The 22,194-nt window shown below is 43.3% G+C and overlaps 1 protein-coding gene across 1 annotated transcript in view; it reads left to right on the forward strand.

Moving 5' to 3' along the window:
• The window catches only part of LOC126212620 (zinc finger CCCH domain-containing protein 10-like), a 140,533-nt gene that overhangs the window by 113,083 nt on the left and 5,256 nt on the right, over positions 1-22,194 (forward strand). The window contains exon 7 of the mRNA XM_049940049.1: positions 1,122-1,307. Within this exon, the coding sequence (XP_049796006.1) occupies positions 1,122-1,307 (186 nt within the window). The remainder of the gene's footprint in view (positions 1-1,121; positions 1,308-22,194) is intronic.

Genomic DNA, 22,194 nt, shown 5'->3' on the forward strand with positions numbered 1-22,194 from the left:
CTCTGTTTGTGAATTGTGTTAAGAAATATGGAACTTACATAAAAGTATAATAAACGTTACTGTTTGTGGGATTCGAACCACTACCTTTATAATTAAGACATCTAACACTGAGCACTCAGCTGCTGGGACTGCGATAATAATTAGAAATGTGTTGTGCTCGACAGTGTAAGAATTCTTCCTTCAAAGGTGATATTTTTTTGACAGTTAAGTCATGTCGGTTTAGGGAATTGATTTCTGGGCACTGACCTCAAATCGTGGAAGTACAGAGAAAATCAAAGGGTACCAGTTTTTAAGTCCCCTCATGAAGTTTAGTGGGTCATTGGATCTCAATTAAAGTGAGGGTGATAGATTATAATCCAAAAAAAGTGAGCGTTTTCATTCAGCGGCCCAGCCGTTGTTTGCACCAGTTACAATGCTGTGCCCGAAACAGGTGTTTCGTGAGCGAGGGAACGAAATTTATTAGGAATGGTATGAAATCGTACACACCACTGTGCAGAGGTGGGTTTAGGAAGAGTTGCAGTTAATTTCTCTCCCCCAGTGTAGCAGCTGGTGTTCGTAATATTTTATGCGACCACTGTGTACGGTCAGATTGACTGCGCCTGAAGACGATACGTTTGTGCTCGGGGCTCCCTCGATCCCTTTTGGAACATACAGGTTATTTTCAAATTGATTTTCCACTTAGCCAAGTTTTGCAGTTTACATTACTCGCAACCTGTTTCAAAGCTTGGTACGACTGCACCCTCTGGTGTTTTGTTAACTGTGCCTGAAGGTGAGGCCATTTAGGCTTTGAATAACAAACAAACTGCAAACACAACTGAGTGGAAAATTAGTGCGAAAGTACCGTATGTGAAAATCAAAATAAGTGAATGCTGTGACAGTGTCCCGTTTTCTAGTATTCTTGTCACCTCAAAAACAAAATGCACCCATCCCGTGCACAAAAATGGAGTAGTAATGAGAAAACGCCCAACAAAAGAGTCGAAATGAGGGGTGTGCAAGTATCTGGTGCAGTACCGGATACCGGTGCCTCCCACCCCACCCGAGGCATGCCCGAGGTGGTCTGATTTCGGTGCACCGAACTCTGGGCACGAGCCGGAGAGTACCCGCCCCCACTGCCGCCGCAGGTGCAGGCCGTGGACACTATGGGCGCTCAGATGCAGGTCGCGGGTGCCGCGCAGATGGCGGCGGTGGCGGCTGTGGCGGCCGGCGCTCTGAGGTCGTCGGCGGTGCCCGTATCGGTGGCGGGCATGGCGGTGCCCGTGTCCTTAGCTGCCGGCATCGGCGTGGCTCCCGTGCAGATCCCGCAGTCGGTAAGTGGGTGGGCTGTGGGCGGACCTGCCACGGACGTGCAGATGAATGCTGGGATGGCGCCCGTCTCTCTCGGTATTGTCTGTCTGTGTGTCAGTGTTGATGTCGAGGTGGTGGTTTCTGTAAATGTGTGTCGTAATTTTTGCGATTTATCTAAACGTCATTTGTTTTCTTATTGAAGTAAGAATTGCAAAATGCGATGATAAAATGTAGTAGGTGTACTTAATTAGTGATTGTTGTATTTTTTGATGTCTGGACACTTTAGAAAATTTATTTTTTTCTACGACTTTTGCCACTGATCTGTTCGTCCCGATCTGATGCTGCGAGTGGTAGTTGTATTTACTCACTGTCGGATTCAAACCGGACATCTGAGGTCAGTCAGTTGACTCAGTCAATTGTTGTATAATGTTGTGAGTAAGAGTGGAATTGTTGTCTTTGGTGCCGAGAGTACCTTAAAAACTCTGTGATACACTTCTTATTATTTAAATTCTATTATAATTAGTACAATAGGTAGCTAGTTGAATACTGTCAGCTGCAGGAAACACAAGTTTAGAGATTATAGTTGTTGTATTCTGATAGTGTCTGTTTTTGGTAAGTGTTTTCACAAGTTTTGTTCTCTCTTTTTTTACCATCTTTTGTGTGTTAAATGTAAAACGCACTTCTCTACAAAACCTACACAATACGCAAATTGGTGAACACTGTGTAATGTTGTGATAATGTAGCCTTCGGTGACCTGGTTTAGTGTCACTTTGATGATTGAGGCCTCACTGTCCTCGTATTACAGATCCTCGAGTATCTACAGCTGGAATATTGCTTCATTACAAAAGTAATAAGAAACTCGCCCTTTTGTTAGAAACACACATGCGTGGAAGGCTATTGCACCTTGTGATTCCCACTGCCCGTATGTATGTAGCTGCATTTCATCCTGTGCAGTACCTTATGAAAGCACATTGTGCCTGTGCCCACAAAGCAGTGAATGAAACAGTCAGACGATTGATGGCTGTTCTTGGTAATACAAACATAAAACTATCAAAGTATGGTCAGCTGTAAAATGCACACTCTATTATGACTCTTGTGTTTTGCGTGCTTTCAGAAGTTAAAGAGCAGTTTTCTTTTGAAATGTTTTGTTTTTATGAGGGTAAATCAAGTAAAGATGAGACTTAATTTTTTTAAATTTTTATTTACATTTGGGGGGGGGGGGGGTGGAGGTGTAATGATGTACGTACATTTAATCAGAGTCTGTAATGTGCATTAAAAAACTTTCCATCTGTAAACGATTTGCGTTTTGGTCACACGTTAACTCTTAACACGCCTGTGATAGTGGCAAAAGTGCAACCATAACTTATCCCGACATCGTCTGCAATCTCAGTGACAGTCAAATGCGTGTCACCCTCCAGAAGTTGTCGTCATCTTCAGTTCCAGTGTGGGGTAGCGACAGTGGCCCTCATTCTCGACATGCTCGCGACCCTCCGTTAATTGCTCGTGCCGAGCAATAGTTCGAGATCTTGGAAGTCGATCGTCCTCAAATTGTCGACTCGCTCTTCTGACTATTTTGCCCGGTCGTTACTCCTTCCCCAGTGAGAAATGTACTATCGGACCGCTCGACGGACGTAAGTTCCTCAGACAGTGCGCTAATGACAAATGACGAAAGTGAGCGGCCCGATTCTAATCTTGCCGCACTCCTTACGTCCCCACCCGACACCAAAAGTAGTAGTACCATCACGTGCAGATGTTTTGATGAATGAAATGGATATTGACTTATTTGTTACTATGTGTATTTTTATCTAAGTCACTTTTTCCTTTTGAGCACTGCAAATGGTGAACAAAAGACAAAGACCCCCCCCTCCCCCCCTGCTCTCTCTCTCTCTCTCTCTCTCTCTCTCTCTCTCTCTCTCTCTCTCTCTCTCTGTGTGTGTGTGTGTGTGTGTGTGTGTGTGTGTGTGTGTGTGTGTGTGTGTGTGTGACAGAAAAGAGCTTGCAAGTGTAGGGATGTTGTGGTGTAGTCGCGCGCGTGACTGGCAAGGTCGGCTTTGCCGAGAAAGCTGTCTTAATCTACTGAGACTGTCTAGCTTCTGTACAGCTAATTCCTTCAGCAACCGAGCTGTGTTTTTTGGAGGGAACAATCAGTACTGAGCGGCATCAGGTTGGCCTACCTTGAAATACGGAAACTACTTCTCGTTGTGCTTTTCCAGCAGTGGAAACACTTTATAATGTCAGTGTACAAGAACTCTTCCTCAAAACTTAAATGTTTCAATAGCAGTGTCAGGTTGTCCTACAGTAATTAATGTGTGACTTCAAAATTAATGACAGGGATGCCTGCAGGCTTTTAGCCACACTGTTTATTCAGGTCCCCTTTGTTTCAAGAGTAGTAAGTAGCAATGACATTTAAAACCACAGGCCACCAAGAAATGTAGAACAAGTGTGCTGGGCTACTGGGAAGCAAATTTGTCGTATACCTCTGCTGGAAGACAGTAGAGTGTAATCTCGCGCCCATTTGACGAAGGCAAGAAACTGTGGCTACTTGTTTATGTCTTTCTTTGCACATGTGTATGAAGCCCTTCTAGTTGATAGCACTTTGGTGGCTGGGATGTGACTTTTTGAGTGGATTATTGTAATGACTACAGTTTTACCTGTGGTGTGTGTGTGTGTGTGAGAGAGAGAGAGAGAGAGAGAGAGAGAGAGAGAGAGAGATGGGGGTGTGAGGGGAACAACAATAACAATGGCGCTCCGTATTTGCTGAATTCAACTTCTGACATATGAATTTCTGTTGATTATGCCATGTCTCGGTTGTAATTACGTCTGGTGATCCTTTAGAATGTGAATGCCAATTGACAAAGTAAAGCGATACTGAGGAGCTGTTACCACACCTGTTATATTTCATTGTCTCCTGTTCTAATAATACTGTTGTCATCACTTGTGGCATATTACACTTCTTATCCGACGATCTTGCAACAATATGTTACCGAACATTGGATTCTGTAGTGCTCCTATATATTCTTTGCTTATTCCTGCACTAGAGTTGTGATTTTTCTCTCTCTGTTTCGTGTTGTGACATTTTATATATTTTAGTGTGCCAGTCAGTAGATTATAGCTTCCGAAACCAGAGAGGTCGGTGTTTATTAGCTGTCTAAACTGCAGTGACGACTGATCTTTCAGAGATCACGAACGGATGTGAGAGTATTTTACGATTAGTAGTATGTTTGTGCACAAACCGGTCACAAAATCAAAAATTTTAGTAGTGATCTGAGATTGGTTGTGTCTGTGCAAATCTCCATTCACAGGTACACAGACCGGGTGCAGCCATACACAGTAAATGCCCCGTAGTGTGCATTGCCGGCCGGAGCTGTTGCGTTTCTCACATCGCTTTGGCGCCCATCTGCTGCTGCTGTGAATTTTCTGTACTTGTTTATTATGAGACAACTTCTGTCTTTTTTTGTCAGTTTCAGCTTTGACGCTCAGAGCTTTTGCGGGGCGAATGGAATAACCAGTATTTGGCTGAGAACCTTTGACGTTTGATTTCAGGACCGTTCTGGTAAACCCACATCCCATCTCTAGTACTGGTCTGGTTGAGTGGTTACAGCCCCAGATTCTTCTTTGACAAAGGTATCAAAATTATTTTTGTGTTTTCCTTATTTTCTGTTCTTTAACCATTCTACACCCCCATTCTCTCTCTCTCTCTCTCTCTCTCTCTCTCTCTCTATCTATCTATCTATCTCTGTGTTTCATTTATATCTTTATTTACATTTTATGGGGTTAGAAGACCTTGCTGAATAAGTTGCAGTGTGACCCATTGCGTGATTTGGGAGCACTGGGTTGGGCCCTGCGGTGTGGTGGTGATCTCAGTGTGAATAAATGCCGGTAGCATGCTGTACCACGCAAAATGTTGTAAGGAGTTACATCGTTACCGGTCAGTTTCTCAGTAAACTGACCAAGAAATAGTTCACACACACACACACACACACACGGGAATTGAGGAGGAAGAGGATGGAGAAAGCTATGAACACTGTTTCTATGAAAGAGTATGGGACCACTACAATATACGGATATTTTCAGTTGTTGTTATTTTTAAACTAGTTCAGTAAATGCAAGCAATTAGTTCAGGAAACTCAGAAAAATTGAGCACCACAGAAGCATCACAGAGGAAATGTACTAAAATTAAAATTTGTTTCACATCCCCATAGAAAATTAGAAGAATCATAAGGACCCTTGAAATGAACATTATCAGGGGTTTGATGACATTTTTGTTAAAGCACTAAACATTTGTGATTCTATAATGTGTAATATTCTTAGTTACATGTGTAATACATAAGCAAATAAGTTCCGGAATTAAATTTTGTATGAGAAACGAGTGCTGCTGTTATTCAAACAAATATAGAACCCTCTAGACTGTAGACCAAAGTTTCCTATGTTAATAGTGTTTTTAGCAGTTAGCAACAATCTGGTGAGAGTAAACGAGATCTTTGTAGGTGCGTGTCCATTATTTGTCATTGTTTCCTGGGCTACATTAATGTTCATTTGCACCACCAGTTTTTGGCCAAAAGAGGAATAACAGTCTTTAAACACGATAGTCCATCACTCTGCTACATTTGCACTGAAAGTGCTACCTGTAAAATAGTGCACACTTCCAATACGGTGGCTAAGGAAATGTCATTCGAGAGTTAATCATTTGTCTGTCTAGTGCATGCTACAGTTCCTTTTGGATGGTATATACTACTGCTGCTGGGAAGTACACGGGTCAGTATGATGTAGTTGAAATTCAGATTGTTCTGATAAGCCTTTTCTGGGCTAAGAATATTCTTTGTAAATGCACAGTTCCTTTAAACTATGATACCACAGGAGGTAACAGTGAAAGAAAGCAAAGGAAATTATGAATACTGGCTGAGATGATGAATTAAAATTTGTACCGAGGCCAGGACTCAGACCCAGGTCTCCTACTCACTAGGGAGACGCACTAACCATTGCACCACTGCCACCCTAGGATTGTGCACGGATTACCCTTACTGAAGAAGGGGAATATAAAGATCTGTTAAGATGTGGATTGGAAGTGGTATCAGGAAGGGAGACTCGATAGAGTAACGAGTGCAGCCGTGTTAGGCACAGTGCCGTGGTGACGCAGGATTAACGTGGTTGCCTAGTGAACGGGAGACCCCCATTCAAAACCTGGTCTCGGCACAAATTTTAATTCGTTGCTTTGGCCTGTACTTATTATCATAGAGAGAGATGAGATTTAATATGTCTCCGGAATGTATAATTTCGTACAATTAATACCGAGGAAATAAGCTTTCCCGTGACAGTGGAAAGCGTCACTTTTAAGCCAGTGTGGATTCTGAAATTGTCGATCGTGTGGAATCCTGACTCGTATTTTTATTATATGAAATTCTGAAAGACACAGAGTGAGCCAGTTGGCTGGATGTAGTATTTCTAGACCTCTAAAAAGCTTTTAACTGAGTACCACACCTGCATTTATAATGAATAGCCATATCGTTATGGGGTATAAAGTGAAATTTGTGACTGGACTGAGAATTTCTTTGTAGGGGGGACGCAGTAATCTATCTCAGGTGGAGAGTTGTCTACAGATGTAGGTGTAATTTTTGCTGTGCACGGGAAGTGTGTAGGACCCTTGCTGTTCACATTTTGTATTAATCACCTGGCAGACAATATTAATAGTTAACTCAGACGTTTTGCAGATGATGCAGTTATCTGTAATTGAGTACTGTCTGGAAAGATCTGCGTAAATATTTGCTCGGATTTCAAAATGGTGCAAAGTTTGGCAACTTGCATTGATTGTTCAGAAATGGAAAGTTGTGACTTCGCAAGCAAAAAGTATTCTGTGGCTACGATCACAGTAGTTTCATTTGGAATTCTTCAACTTGTACAAATACTTGGGTGTAGCAATTTCTAAAGATTAGAAATGGGATAATGACATTGGTTCAGTGGTAGCTAAAGCAGGTGGTGAGATGCAGTTTATCAATAAATTACTGGCGAAATGCAGTCGGTCCACAAAAGAGACTGCTTACAAATCCTAGAATAATGTGGGATGTCTACCACATAAGACTAAAAGGGGATATTGAGCACACGGAAGTAAGGGTAGCACGAATAGGCAGAGGTTTTGTTTGACCGACGGTAGAACATTGCGGAGGTGCCGAAAAACTGATCTGGAAGACTCTTGAAGAAAGATGCAAACTATTCCGCGAAAGCCTACTTTTGAAAGTTTTGAGGACCAACTGCAAGTAACGAATCTGGGAACATACTACAACCCTCTATATATTGCTCCTGTGGGGATCGCAAAGGCGAGACTGCAGTGCCCGCAGAGCCATTTGAGCAGTCGTTTTTCTCGTGTTCCGTACGTGAGTGGAGCGGGAAGAAACCCTAATAACTGGTGCAGTGGAAAGTACCGTCTGTCGTGTGCTTCACAGTAGTTTGCAGAGTAAAGCTGTAGATGTAATATTGCATCAGGAACTGTGTACGCTTTGCTGTGTGGCAGTGTGATGAGCTGGTGTTAACACAGCTGCAACTTGCAAAATATTCTGCATTGCATTCCACATCTTTTACTCTGACGATGCTTGCGTGATGGCAGATCGTTCGTATATATCGACAGAAGCAATGGACCCCGAATAGTTTCCTGTGGGATCCCCAGTTTGCAATGGCCCATTCACATCGGAGTCTGTTCCTCACGTGAGGACACGGGAAGAAAACTTAAGTGTTCCCAGTTCACTACGTACAAACTGAACCTTTGGCTCGATTGCTCTGACTTTGCAAAAATATAGCGTGGTCCACATAACTGTACGGTGCGGTAATATTGAAGAAGATACCTACTGTCTTCAGCTTTTCTGTAGTCCTGCAAATGCCTCACACAAAGGAATAAATTACATTTCCTGTTGGTGCTCCCATCCTGAATCCACACTGCACATCTGAAAAAAATTCTGTACTGAGATTTGTTTCTACTCTCTTACGCACTACTATAACAGTACCATTATGAAACACTGGTAACAAGTTGTTGCCTTTAGTTGTCTGCCTATGTTTTTATTAGTGTAGTAAATTTTTTAATATTTTGGGAACTGATCACAGCTGAACGAGCATAGAACTTGTCGATTGTGTACTGGATTTTTCCACCTTGCTAGGTATTTCTGTGTGTCAGTATTCTCTTTTAAGTGATTTAATAATTGACGAAATCTGCCTCTCGCTCGTTTTCTGCAGCCGTACGACACCTTTGTCTCGTACGTCAGCTTTACTTGTTTGCACCGATAAGATTTTGAGTTAACGTGTCAGCTGCTGGTAGGAATGATTATTGAGAATATTGCCAAACTTTGATGGGTCCGTAATGGTTTCTTCCACAGAAGAGGTGGTAGTCTAATACACTGCCCGACAAATAAAGTGAAGCACGTGCAAGGGGAGAAGGAAATAGAACGAAACTTCACGAGTCGAGAGGGCACGTGACGTTATTTCGGCGACGACACCGTCTAATGAAATTTGCGAAGAACTCTGTATTGTGAGCCCACCTACCGATATGACGTACACATTCTGGCGTCCACGAATGCACCGATTCGGTTAAAAAGGGTGTCGTAAAGTTATCGTATCCTCTCCTGAGGCAAACTGGGCCACAACTTCAGTAACTGCACCTGGATATCAGAGGCACTCCCACCGGGACTGACTCGAGCCACGCGGTCTAGGGCACCTCGCCACAGTTCGCACGGCTCCTTGGCGTATGTTGTTGTAAGTTAGATTAAGTAGTGTGTAAGCCTAGAAATTGATGACTTCAGCAGTTTGGTCCCACAGAAACTTACCACTAGACGGAAGACCGAGTTGACATCCGAGCTGGTTCCAGACGTGCCGTAACGAGTACAGATCTGAGAATCTTGCTGGGCACGGGAGTACCTCAGCATCGTGCACACAGTTTACAGAGATATCTGCCATTTGTGGACGAGCACCGATATCTCCGATAGTGACACCACAACAGTGCCGCATAAGCGGTAACACCCGAGAATGCGGGACGTCTCTGTCGTACTGTTGTGCTGTCAGTGTTTCCTTAATCACTACCAGGTGTGAATCAAAATCGTACCCGACGTCTCCCCGTACCGCGATACCGGGAGTAATATTACTGTCTCTCTCCGAAACTTGAAGTGCGGGACCTATTCGCAGGTCGCTGCCGTACTCGCCGACGGTGTTTGTCTAGAGTACCGGAGAACTACGTCGGCAGTCCGTGCCTTCCGGTCACGGCACTGCACCGGACGGAACCGTTTGTGTCGTGCCGTTAACTGCGGCCTACGTGTGCGACAGTAATTCCCCGGTCCGGCTGCCGCTAGCACGCGACGGACGGTACGTGGCGGTGCAGAATATTTCGGGGGCTCCGTTACCTGTCTCCGGGTGGCAGGCACAGATGTGAAGGAACTACAGTGTGTTCGGTGCACGGTACAGTCATCTTCCCACGTGGCGACCGGACGTGGTCGACCGGAACCTCGTCGACGAGTATACTTGTCCTCACATTCCCGTGCAGTCTGACTTCGGGCCACTGTGACGTCTGAATACCCCACAGACCTGGATATTGCACAGTTTGACCGTACGGCCAAATGGAAACCCACAGTGAGGCCCCTTTCGACCTGTCAGGTGCCGATAATGCCGTCTCGCGTGAGTACGTGGCAGCGATCGTTCGACGTGTAAGTTGTTTGACCCACTTTATACACTGATCGGCTAGAACATTATGACCAGCTACTTAATAGCCAGTATTTCCACTTCGAGTACGGATAACACTGGTGACGCATCGTGACACGGGAGCAGTAGGGTCTCAGTAGGACACTGGAGGCAGTCGGCATCACATTTGCACACACGTGTCACCTAATTCTCACAAATTCTGGGGAGGACGGCGACGAGCTCTGACGCCACGTTCGATTGCGTCAGAGATGCTTTCGTCGAGTTCGGATCTGGTAAGTCGGGCGGTCGGCACACCGATCGGAACTCGCCACCGTCTTCCCGGAACCGCCCCGTCGCACTCCCGACCTCGTGACACGGCACACTACCGTTCTGAAAAATGCCACTGCCGCCAGGAAACGTTATCGTCACGGAGGGGTGTACGTGGTCTGCAACCGGTGTACGGTACTCCTCGGCTGTCACGGCGCCTCGCACGGGCTCCACTGGCCCCGCAGATGCCCACGTGAATGTTCCCCGGAGTGTAACGGAGCCACCGCCGGCTCACCTCTGTCTCGCAGTACTAGTGTCGAGCAGCCGTTCCCGTGGAAGACGACAGATTCGTGCCCTCCCGTCGGCACGACGGAGGAGGTATCGGGATTTGTCAGACTGTGCGACACTCCGCTACTGCGTAGATGTCCGGTGCTGACGGTCACGTGCCCTTTTCGGTTGTAGCGGTCTTAACGTCGGCACACGTGCGGGTCCTCTGCCGCGGAGGCCTGTCGTCGGGAGCGTTCCGTGCACCGCGTGTCGGGTCACCCTCGTCCTCTGCCCGGCATTAAAGTCCGACGTCAGTTCCACCACAGTTTGTCGCCTGTCCCGTTTTACCGATCTGACGAGCCTACGACGTCGTGCGTCTGTAACGAGGGCGGCTGCCCGACCGCAATACCTCCGGACACAGTTTCACCTCGGTTTCGCCACGTGTCGGAGACACGCACCACTGCACTCCTCCGACACCCGACGAGGCGTGTAGTTTCGGAAATGCTCGTGCCGAGCTTCTGGGCCGTCACGATCTGCCCTCGGGTAGATCGCACACCTTCCCCGTTCTACACGAGGACGGCACGCTCGCAGATACCGTGTGCACTGTGCGTGTGCCCGACTGGCAGTTATTGCTCACCAGGTGACGTTGCTATCGCCCGGGCATGTTCGTACCGGTTGTAGGTCGACAGTCGGTGTATACGGAATGGGATTTTCACTCTGCGACGGAGTGTGAGCCGGTACGAAACTTGCCGGCATATCGAAACTGTGTGCCGGACCGAGACTCTAACTCGGGACCTTCGCCTTCCGCGATCGAGTGCCGTACCGACTGAGCTACCCGGCCACGACTCACGACCCGCCCTCACGGCCTCCATTTCGCCAGTACCTCGTCTCCTACCTTCCGAACTTCACAGAAGCTCTTCTGATCGGTGTATACCTTACCGGGCCTAGCAAGTTCTCTAAACACAGACAACACTGATGCACACGGACGGTCATTCTGTGTGTCACAGAGAATTAAAAGTCTTAATCATTTACATACCCACTGATAGGGTGTGTGTGTGTGTATGTACAAAGTTACATTAACATACGAAACGTCTTCGGGTCACTTCACTTTTTTTCGTCGAGGCAGCGTATTTCTCCTTTATACTTTCTGCACGACTGAGACCCCTCCCGCCCCTTTTTTTAGAGCTCCCTATTTTGTCGAATTTTTCAGCCCTTTATGTTATTTTACTTTGAGATTGTTCACAGCTCCCATTTCCTATTGTATGGTATTCTAAAGTAATCAGTCATCCAAACTTGTCGATGTACAGTACTACCTATTTCCTGACGATTAGTGGAAGTGAGGTGTTGAAGAATGGGGCTGAATTGTTTGTAGAAGTGTGTTACATTTGAGTAGTCTGTGTTGTGCCCTCCTAGATTGTCTGCATGCTAATGAATCTGTGCCATTAACTCTTTTACCAGCTTTAGGTATCTCACTGGCTGCATCCCTTTCTCTGCATCATTATCTGACAGATGTGTTCTAATTTTTCCCACATTATGCTCCTCAGCTGGAGAACATTCTATGAAGATACTGATTATGACTGCAATTTCCCTGTACTCTAGCTGAGAATGACACTGTATCACATTGTAGGAGTCGAGTAGGCCCACTAACATCGAAACGTCACGGTAGATTACAACTGTATGCGAGACCGTGACACAAATCTGCTGTACGGGCACGACTCACTATCTGCACTCGGAGCCTCAATTTTGCCTGTAATGCTCCCCTGCTTTTTCAACTGGCAGAAATGAGGCTGCTCGGAGCTATGCCGTGTCCCAGTTACGGACTGCTTTGCGAGCCTCGATTATCTACGTACTTCGAGGATTTGAAGGGCATTGCCAGACGTCAATTCCCTAAAGCAGTACAACACAATTCTTTAAAAAAAATATGTTTGAAGATTAGAATATTTCTGAGTGCTATTACATACGACGTATTGACACTGTACACGACATCGTCGGTAGCGGGGTATGCGGCGTACGAGTCTTGTAATCGTAAAGTCACTGTTTGTACTCTTACTAGTAGCATTATTTTTTTTAATTGTATGTTTATTAGAAGTTGGTATGTTAATAACAAGAACTGAATATAATTTTTGAATAAAAATAAAATATTTTTGTTAGTAATTACCAGTCACACGAAAATGCTAGTATTCACAGTAAAATAAGATTTTTTTATAAAAATTCAAAACATCAAACAGAAAATAAACTACAGTTTTGATTCTACTGTTAAGCAGTATTATTGATGTATGTAATCTTTTGTCTTTTAACTGTAGGACATTAACACGTCTGTATAAAATTTTAACTTATTTTCGTATGACCAGTAATTAAAAATGAAAAGGTGTTATTTTTGTTAAAAGAATTATGATTCAGAATTTGTTAATTAATATTTCCATTTCTTAATAAATATAGAGTTTAAATAAAAGTAAAACGAGGAACGTTGCTACTAACGGGAATCGGATCGTCGGCTTTACAAAACTTCTACACTACTTTCTGATATACTGGTGACTGTGTTACAGAGCTCAAAATGTTTTGTGCTCTTTGGAATCTTCTAATCTCAAAGGGTGATTTCCTCCAAGTTTTTCAGAATTTCCCCCACTGCTTAAGGGTGCTGACTTTCCACTCCTGTAAGTACGAAGAAAACCGAAGAGAGCTGATCTGTTAGGTCCGTGTGTCAGTTTCAATCTGCTTGTAACTTTCCGTGTTAATGCTTTTACTAAAGTTCTAAAACCTGCTACAGTGTTGTTCCGAATCGAGGTTCTGCGTAGCCAGCTGTGCCTGTTAGCAAACCGGGAGGTAGTTAACAGCAGATGCTGGCACGAGTGAGTGCCAGTTATTATTTGTGCCCTAACTGCTTAGTCAGGAAGAGCACTGTCTGTGGAAGGTGAGTTTCTGTGCTTGTCTCCCAGTCCAGCATATGTTTTTCATCTGACAAGGAGTTTTGAAACAGTCGTTCTGGCTCCATTAATGATCACCTTTCTGAGAGAATTAATAAAGAATATATTGTTTCGGTCTCTTCAATGAATTAATGTAATGTCTTTCTTACAGACTGACAGAAGAGGGAAATCTTGTCCGAAGTGGGGGATCTTTCGAGGTTTAAATTGAGAATTGATCTGTCCTCCACGGGCTTCAGTCTCGTTTGTTCACTCTTTTGATTAGTCAGTACATACGGATAAACAGTGATAACTAACACGATGAAGGTCGGAAGGTAGAAGACGAGGTACTGGCAGAAGTGGAGCTGTGAGGATGGAGCGTGAGTAGTGCTCGGGTAGCTCAGACGGTAGAGCACTTGCCCGCGAAAGGCAAAGGTCCCGAGTTCGAGTCTCGGTCCGGCACACAGTTTTAATCTGCCAGGAAGTTTCGTATCAGCGCACACTCCACTGTAGAGTGAAAATCACATTCTGGCGATAACAAGATGTAAATGACTAGTCACCTACAGGAACCACATTCAAATCCGATAAAAATTAACCCTCTAAAGCAAGCTTTAGTATTTGTTCACTATATAAGAAGCATGTAGACCTTCAGTTGACACATTCTACATCTTTCCGTGTGAAAAGGGCCTGTATAACACCTACGAGAGGTCCCCAGCAGTGGGACCGACTTTGAAATCATTTATATGCCGATGTAGGTTAGGGTCCCAGGTGTCGCTCCCTGCAGCCGCTCACCCTGGTGGACCCTCATTTGCGAGTAAATGGCAAAAAATTTCATAAATTCGATTAATTCTCTACAGTTTCGTAGAAGCGATAACTGACTGTGCAGGCTGATGCAAAAGGTTATGTGTTTGAATCTGATAAAAATGCTTCAAAAGTTGTAATTTTTTAAATCCTTATCAAAATTACTTTGGTCATTATTTTTATACAGTTAGTGTTTAATATAATTTTTTTGTTTCTGTTCCTTTTGTCACTTCGTTTTAAATTAATATTTTCAATTGCTCTCATTTTTTCTTCGTATTGTTTTTTTCCAATTTGGAATCTTTGTGCATGTGTTTGTGAATTTAATTCTTTTTGTTTATCTATTATAATGTTTAAACATTTGAAAATGAGAATGTATCAGTTAAGAAACAAAAGACAAAATATTCTACAGGTATTTATATTAATGGTGCATTGGTATCAAAAATGTATTTTTCGTTGCAAGGTGTACATTTTTTGGATGGTAATCATCGTACAAACATTTAAAAAATAGTTTTATTGAACAGTGAACAAAATAACACAGATGAAGATATAAATGACAGGAGGGATTATAAATAAAACAAACTTAACGCAAAATGAGGAATAGAAATAACGAAGACGGTAGCATGGACAAAAATAGAGGGTGATGCAACAGAAAAAATTAAATTGAAATTAATACATAGAAATAATTAAAATCGCACGAACAAAGATTCCAAATGGAAAAAGAATATGAAAAAAGGAAATAAAACGCAAAGATTAAAATGTGTGAAAGCAATATAAATAGAAAATTACATTTATATGAATTAACTCAATAAAAATAATGAGCAAAGTCATTTCTTTGAAAGCTATAAAGGATTGTGCGAAAATCAAAAAAAAAATTTTTTCCGCTTGTTACTTGCAAATGAGGGCCCACCAGGGTGAATGGCTGCAGGGTGTGATACCTGGGACCCTAACCTACATCACTGTCTAGATGATTTCAAAAAGTCGGTCCCACTGCTGGGGGTCTCTCCTCGTTAAAGAAGTGGCAACAGTAGCCGTTCTAAACTTGGGGAATAAAAAGGATGATACGGGTGTGTTAAGTATGCCTGTTGTTGCTAGCGTTTCTGGCAGGGATTTCCTCCGTGTGCTGCCACAGCCGTGGTTATGTAATGGATTTTCTCTTTGTAGGTTTTAATGCATATTGGCACTCTTTACTGTCTGTACTTCTGGATGACAGAGTGTGTACAGTGCATCCTTTTAAAGCACAACTCCCAAATAAATAAATTTTTTTGTACAGCTTCATTTGTCATCAAGTTTCTCAAATCGACTTGCACGTATTTTGAGTTTAAATGTAGTGTGGTAATACATCAAATAGAAATATCTCCTCCGTGCACCGACCGGCACGGATTCCGTAGACGTCGGTCGTGCGTAACCAGACTTAAATTTCTGTCTCGTCGTATCCCGAATGCCACAGATCGGGGCAGTCGGGCAGACGCAGTATCTCTCTAATTCTGAAAATCGTTCAGCTCGGTACCACACTCGTTTGGGATATCGAGCAAAATTTGTGACCGAGGACTTTTTAGTCAGGAAGGGTCAGTGGTATCTTGAAAGGAAAGTAATCGGCAGGTGTAGAACTGACGTGAGGTGTGCTCCAGGGAAGCGTGTCAGGACCCTTGTCATTTTGGATGTATATTAATGTCCTGGCAGTCACTATCAAAGGTAACATCAGACATTTTGTAGATGATTCAGTTATTTGTAATGAAGTACTATCTGAAAGTAGTTGCACAGATATTATGTCATATCTTGATAAAATTTGGTAGTGGTGTAAAGATTGGCAAATGTAAACTCGTACATTTCACTAATTGAAAGATTGTAGTATCCAATGTTTACAGTATCGACGAGTCACAGTTGGAATGGGTCAACTCGTACGTGCATCTGGGCGTAACAGTTTGTAGCGAACGATCAGTTACAGGTTGTAGGTCATACGTAAAGCCGGTGGCAGGTCCTGTTCGGTGGTGGAATACTAGAGAAATGCGAGGTTGTTCACAAACCACCTGTGCTATCAGTCGTAAAATATTACTAGACTGTGTGGGACGGGCGGTAAAAATGGCCTCACGTGGGAGAGCGTAACAGAGCTGCTCCAATAAGTGAATGGGCAAATACTTGAAGAAAATAGACAGATACTGCCCTGCAAAATCCTACTTACAGAATTCAAGAACAAGCTTTTATGTGAGGAATCTAGGAATATACCATAACCTTGCCCATTTCACTCCTTTGAGGACTTCGGAGGCAGCTGTAAATTAAGTTATCGGAAAACGAATAGAACAGAAAGACGCGCTAATAAGTGATGCCCTCTACGATGCAATTGGCGGTGGTTTTCACGGTACGTGTGCAGATCTAGAAATTGCACAAGTCGTGTGCTCGTAGTTAGCTGACCGTCTCTGCACTTGTGGTTACAACCTGAAATACACTAGAAGTGGTAACAATACGGGGTGGTAACTCTTCTGGAATTCTCAGGAAATTACCTGGAAAATCAGGGAATTTCAAGAGTTTTATAAAATATTAGGGAATTCCGTGTTTTTAACCTGGTACTGAAATTGAATTTTATCGAGTTTTATAAACTCGAAGTTTTAAATACTTAATACATCGACAGAAATAAATTGCGGCACCGAGGAGGAGTTGTGTGACACAGTATAAAGATGGTAGGTGTGTTTCCACATCTGGAAAATAATCTCTCTTCAGATTTCTCTCCAGTCACGTAAGAATGGCACTAGTAGTGCCACTACGAGGATGCAAATCACGTTTCCTTTAAATTCATCTCGTAACAGTCGAGCTACCCCCGAGATCGGATGTGGCGGTTCGATGTCGGTCGAGACCGTTACCGACACCTCACTAAGTTAGAACGAGGTCGCGTAATAGGGCTACGAGAAACTGGATGCTCCCGTCTGCGACATTGCAGAAAGGCTCGGCGGGAACGTTGCCGCCGTGCACGATCGCTGTAGCGGTGCTCACGAAAATGTTCGGTCGCGAGAAGACTGGGCTCCGGACGACCGCGTGGCACTGCCGAGAGGGGAGACCTTCGGCGTACGGCTCTGGCACGTCCTGATGCACCTGCTGTAGCAATTTGGGCAACAGTAGGCACCGCCGTGACACGACAAACTGTTACAGATCGGTCACTTCGAGGACAGTTCCCGGCCGGACACACTGTACTGTGCATTCCACTGACTTCAAACCACTGCCATTTGGGACTTCGGTAGTGTCGAGGGAGAGCCGGTCGGAGGGCAGAGTGGAGGTCTGTCGTGTTTTCTGACAAAAGCTGTGCCTGTCTCGGTGCTGGTGATTGCCGTGTGGTGGATCGGAGGAGACCGGTTGGCCTGCAGACGACCTGTCTGCGTATTTGACACACTGGAGCTACGATCTGGGGTGTGATTTTGTACGACAGCCCGGGCACTATCCTGGTTATCCCACCTGTCCTCACTGCAAATACGTACGTCAGTCTGGTGATTCGACCTGTCGTGCTGCCATTCACAAACGGCATTCCGGGGGGTGTTTACCGACAGGTTAACGCTTGCCGACATACCACCGTCGTAACCTAATAAGCGGAGTATCGATATGTTGCCAGATCTGTACGCAGTCGAATGCGTACGGATGACAACTCCCGGCGTCTTCCACAAGCGGCATTAACTTTCCCCGTACTGACAGACCGAGTGTGACGGGCGTGGAACTCCGTCGTACGAGCTGACGTCCGGCACCTTCACGGCACAGTGCGTGCACGTTTGCGTTACAGATTCTGGTAGTTACACGGGTTATTAATGTAGTAGCATTTCACATTTGCAATGGCTTAGCTCGTACTTACATTAACCTGTGACCTTGCAGTGTTAATACTTGAGTATGTTACCTACACAAATGTATTCCCAAAATTTCATTACGCTACATTAGCTGTTATTTGGTGTTCAAATTTTTTTACCGTCTCTGTATTTCAAAGTGTTTTAATATATGAATATTATTGCATATAAATTACTGATGTTTAAAAACTGCAGTTAAACTACTGCTTGTGGCTAGGATATAGCTCATTCAACTGAGGGGAAAGAAAAGTCTTCCCCCACCCCCATCCCATTCATCATTAATTTATTAGACTCTTCATGACACCATCTTCCTCCTCACACCTGAAATTCTCAGGGATTCTTCCCCCCTCCCCTCCAAGTTTAAGTCGCCACCGTGCAATACTACAAAGTCTCTACACTGTGGATGTGGTTTATCTTTGTCACTGTAGGCGACAGTGCAAGTTGACAGCTGTCACTCTATAGAAAGTTTGTACAGTCCTTGCCGTTGAAAATGACAGTGTCTGTGTCGAGGTTCAAGTCGAAGTTGTGGAGTGTCGTTACTGTCTGGAGAGGGATTAGTCGTTTGCGGGATTATTGCAGGTGACAAACTTTATTGTGTAGTACATGTACTGCTTGTAAAGGAGAAATCTCCTTCACTGATGACTGTAGTTCATATAGGAGTGTGTTATACACATGTTGCAACTAAAACTTTCAGCAGTTACCAGTCATTATCGGGCCGTCTGTCACCAGTGCCGTGGATGTCAACAGCTTGTGGAACCTTAGCTTTCTTTGTGCCATTCCTTTTCTCGCTGTTGATTCAGAGATATTTCACTTTTCCTCTTTTCTTTCTCTTCTTTTCGTTACTTCTCTTTTAAGTGTACATTGTCCATAAATTAAATAAGGACTAGCAGTTATGTTGGACATGTTTTCAAATTTAGCCAAAAATGGACTAAAACAAATTGATTTTTGTAGGTTTTCATATTAATTATCAGCAGTGTAATCTAGATTGACTTAGGTTAAGCACACACTAGTGTTCTGGATGGTAAGTTCTAATTCAGTCTGTATTGTCAGATATGTATTGTAGTGTGATGCCAAAGGCTTTACTATAGTGTATTATAGTATATGTAAAACATAAAGTGCTTGTAATGATCAAGACAGATTTCTTTGAGAAACTTTTAAGGTGGGAAATGGGAAGGTCCATTCTTCTGCTCATCGGAACATCACAATTCCCAAACATTTTGGTAATACCTGTGGACAGAATGATTTGACAACACACACAGATATTAATTTTCCTCTTGTTTTCTGTTCCATTTTTCCCTTGCTCAGCTCTTTGTCAAAAAATTTTTTTTTTCATGGTTGCTATAGCTTTCTGTTTGTTATAGAAAGGCTGATGAAAATAAAGTGTAAGTTAATTCGCTGTGCATTCTTCTCCTCTCTCATTCATTTTTATCTTCCTGATTCTTTCCCATTTAGTTCAGCAATTGTGTTTATTGAATACTGCAAAAAAATCCTGATTATAAGTGAAAAGTTTACAAGACCGATTAAAAAATTGTGTCCGATTGGGATTCAAACTTGAACACTCACCTGTGGGTATTTAGTCCAGTCGGAATTTAAGTTAGAAATACTAAACAATTATAAAGTTTCGAGGAAAAGTAGCGTAAGATGTAGAAACACTTAAGGAAGGGAATTGTGATGCTAGAAAGGATTTGGTAGGAGCAAAGTATTAAAGAGTTTTCAGAAATTTAGTGGGTACATTGTCCTATTTGAAGCTTTCTATATCCAGATTCAGATATGGGATCATTTGTTAGTAAAAATTATGCAGTAAAGAGGCAGAATATTGACACTTATAAATAAGTAAAAAGTAGGGCTTTTTTTGTTATCAACTGTCTGATACTGAAGGACTTGCATTTATTTTCTTATGATTCACTAAGCGAGGTTTAAACTATTTTCAGGTGGATAGAAAAGTGCTTATAACCCAAACTGACGAGTTTTGAATAAATTTGTGGATGTTTATCAGTAAATATGGCCAAGGAGAAACAGTAATACATTTATTGGAAAATTTTGTAGCTGTGGAACCCAAAATAGCTCTGAGAGCAAGGATCAGAGTCGGGAGCAAGCTTCCACGGAACATTGTGTCAGTATAGGACAGAAGTAACTTGATCAGTGCATACTGCTATCTTAAAGCTCATATCTCTGCTACTGTTGGAGAATACCTTTTTTAATGTGCAGTTGTATATCAAGAGTGGAGATTTATCTCTCTGTAATCATTAATGCAGTACAGTGGCAACCATTTCTGTAAGGGTTTCTGTAGATCGAAGAGAGGTCTCGCAGACCTTCTGAAGACCTCTGTATAGTGTAGACTGCAGCTAGGCAATAATTGACCTCGCCTCAGAGGTTTAAGTGTGCAAGTCTACAGTGTCGGACACATGTACAGGGTAAGCTGAAAACTCCGTACAGTTCGTGCTGATTGTCCTTTCCTCATCCGGTTGATTCTCCTGTGTCCTTTCAGATCAATTCAGATGAGGCGCAATTACCTCTTCGAGTAGCATATTGGGGCTACTCTCTTAGAACTGGCTGCTCGATTCCCTTTTTGCATACTGTCTCAAATAGACCAGCACAGATGGAACTGGCAGTGTCTGTTTTAATTTTTGCAATCCGAGGTTGTGCAGGCTTTGGGAGCTGTTTGCTCTTGCCTAGATCTCCGTTCACCCGGTACAGTTTCTCGAGCTGTTGAGGTGTTCCACTTGTGGGCCAAATAGTTCGAGCTGTCGCACAAAATGCCAGCCTACTGTGAGTGAGCATTCTTCATAAAAATTTGCTTCCTGGTGGGGCCCTCAAGTATAAGTTCCTCTGTGACCATCTCATTTAAATATCGCTGTATTAATTGTTGCACTGGAATTGCTTTTAAATTACTATGACCCTATCTTTCTTGCTCCATCTGATTTCGTGCTGCATTAGGAGACAAGTTGAAAATAACATGTGGCATAAGATTGTAGAGCCTAAAAATTGTTTCATTTTTATGTGGAAGAGTTTATTTTTTGCATTCTGTGAAAATTTGGGGGGAAAATGCAGAATCTATCAGGCAACGGAAGAGTTTATTTTTTGCATTCTGTGAAAATTTGGGGGGTAAATGCAGAATCTACAGGCAACACAATACAATATCTCTTGGATTTGAACTGAGGATACTTGAGATTGACATTTGATTCAGCAAATGTGGAACTTTTATCTGGCTAGCTTTGTTGCAGTATGAGGTAATTACTGTAAATTTTTACACACATACTTATTTCTGTTTTCTTTGGCATCACGTGTTAAAATCATTATATTGTTCTACCGTACTATAAGAATGGTCATAGTAGCAATTACGAACTAATGGAAATAGTGAGTCTCATCACCAGTGGACCGTGAGATAATATACTGTTGTACGACAGGAACTGAAATAAAAATAAGAGTGTTGCCAAGAAAGTTAGTTCCACGTTTTTTTTGTCCCCGGCAATTATTTATTCCACACAATAATGATTACTATACACATTACTTTTCCATCTAATCTCCTTCCAATTCTGTGGTCTCGCTCCAGCAAGGCACGAGGGTGTGTATGCCCTGTTGGTACCAGCCCTGGCTCTGTCCAAGAAACCACTCGTTCACTGTGTCAATCACCTTGTCGTCGCCTTCAAAATTTATTTCACTATCCAAACACAGTAGCAGTGTGAGGGAGCTACGCCAGGGCTGTAGGGTGGATGAGATAATATTGCCCAAACCTTTTTTCTCGTGTGGTCGCTTCAGAGTATGTGAGAGTGCAGATAATTGCATCCTAACTTTCTTTACCGTTTGACAGAAGCAGTGCCAACTGCCGAGTCGTAATGCATCGATCCACACAAATGAGAACATTGGCACACTGTGACGTGTCACCTGTGACAGTCATTGCAAATTGTGGAGATCTGCCAAACCCTCTGCCGATTGTCTCACCCTCTGCACCCAGCGATCAGCTGTACTCCGGTTGACTGCAAATGCATCGTAGTCTTCACACGAACGTTTGTGAATATTCTCCACAGTTTGAAATTCAGTGACAACGTGCTGCTTGTAACGTACGTCACATACGTACACCATTTTGAAACACTATCTGTTTGAGAAAATAAAATTTTTGCACACACACACTTGAGAAACTTCAAAGAAATCGTACCTAAAATTTTGCATTCAGAGCATTGTTGTCAGCAGAGCACTACTTCCTGAGC

Source organism: Schistocerca nitens, chromosome 11, assembly GCF_023898315.1.
Source record: "Schistocerca nitens isolate TAMUIC-IGC-003100 chromosome 11, iqSchNite1.1, whole genome shotgun sequence".
NCBI lineage: Eukaryota > Metazoa > Arthropoda > Insecta > Orthoptera > Acrididae > Schistocerca > Schistocerca nitens.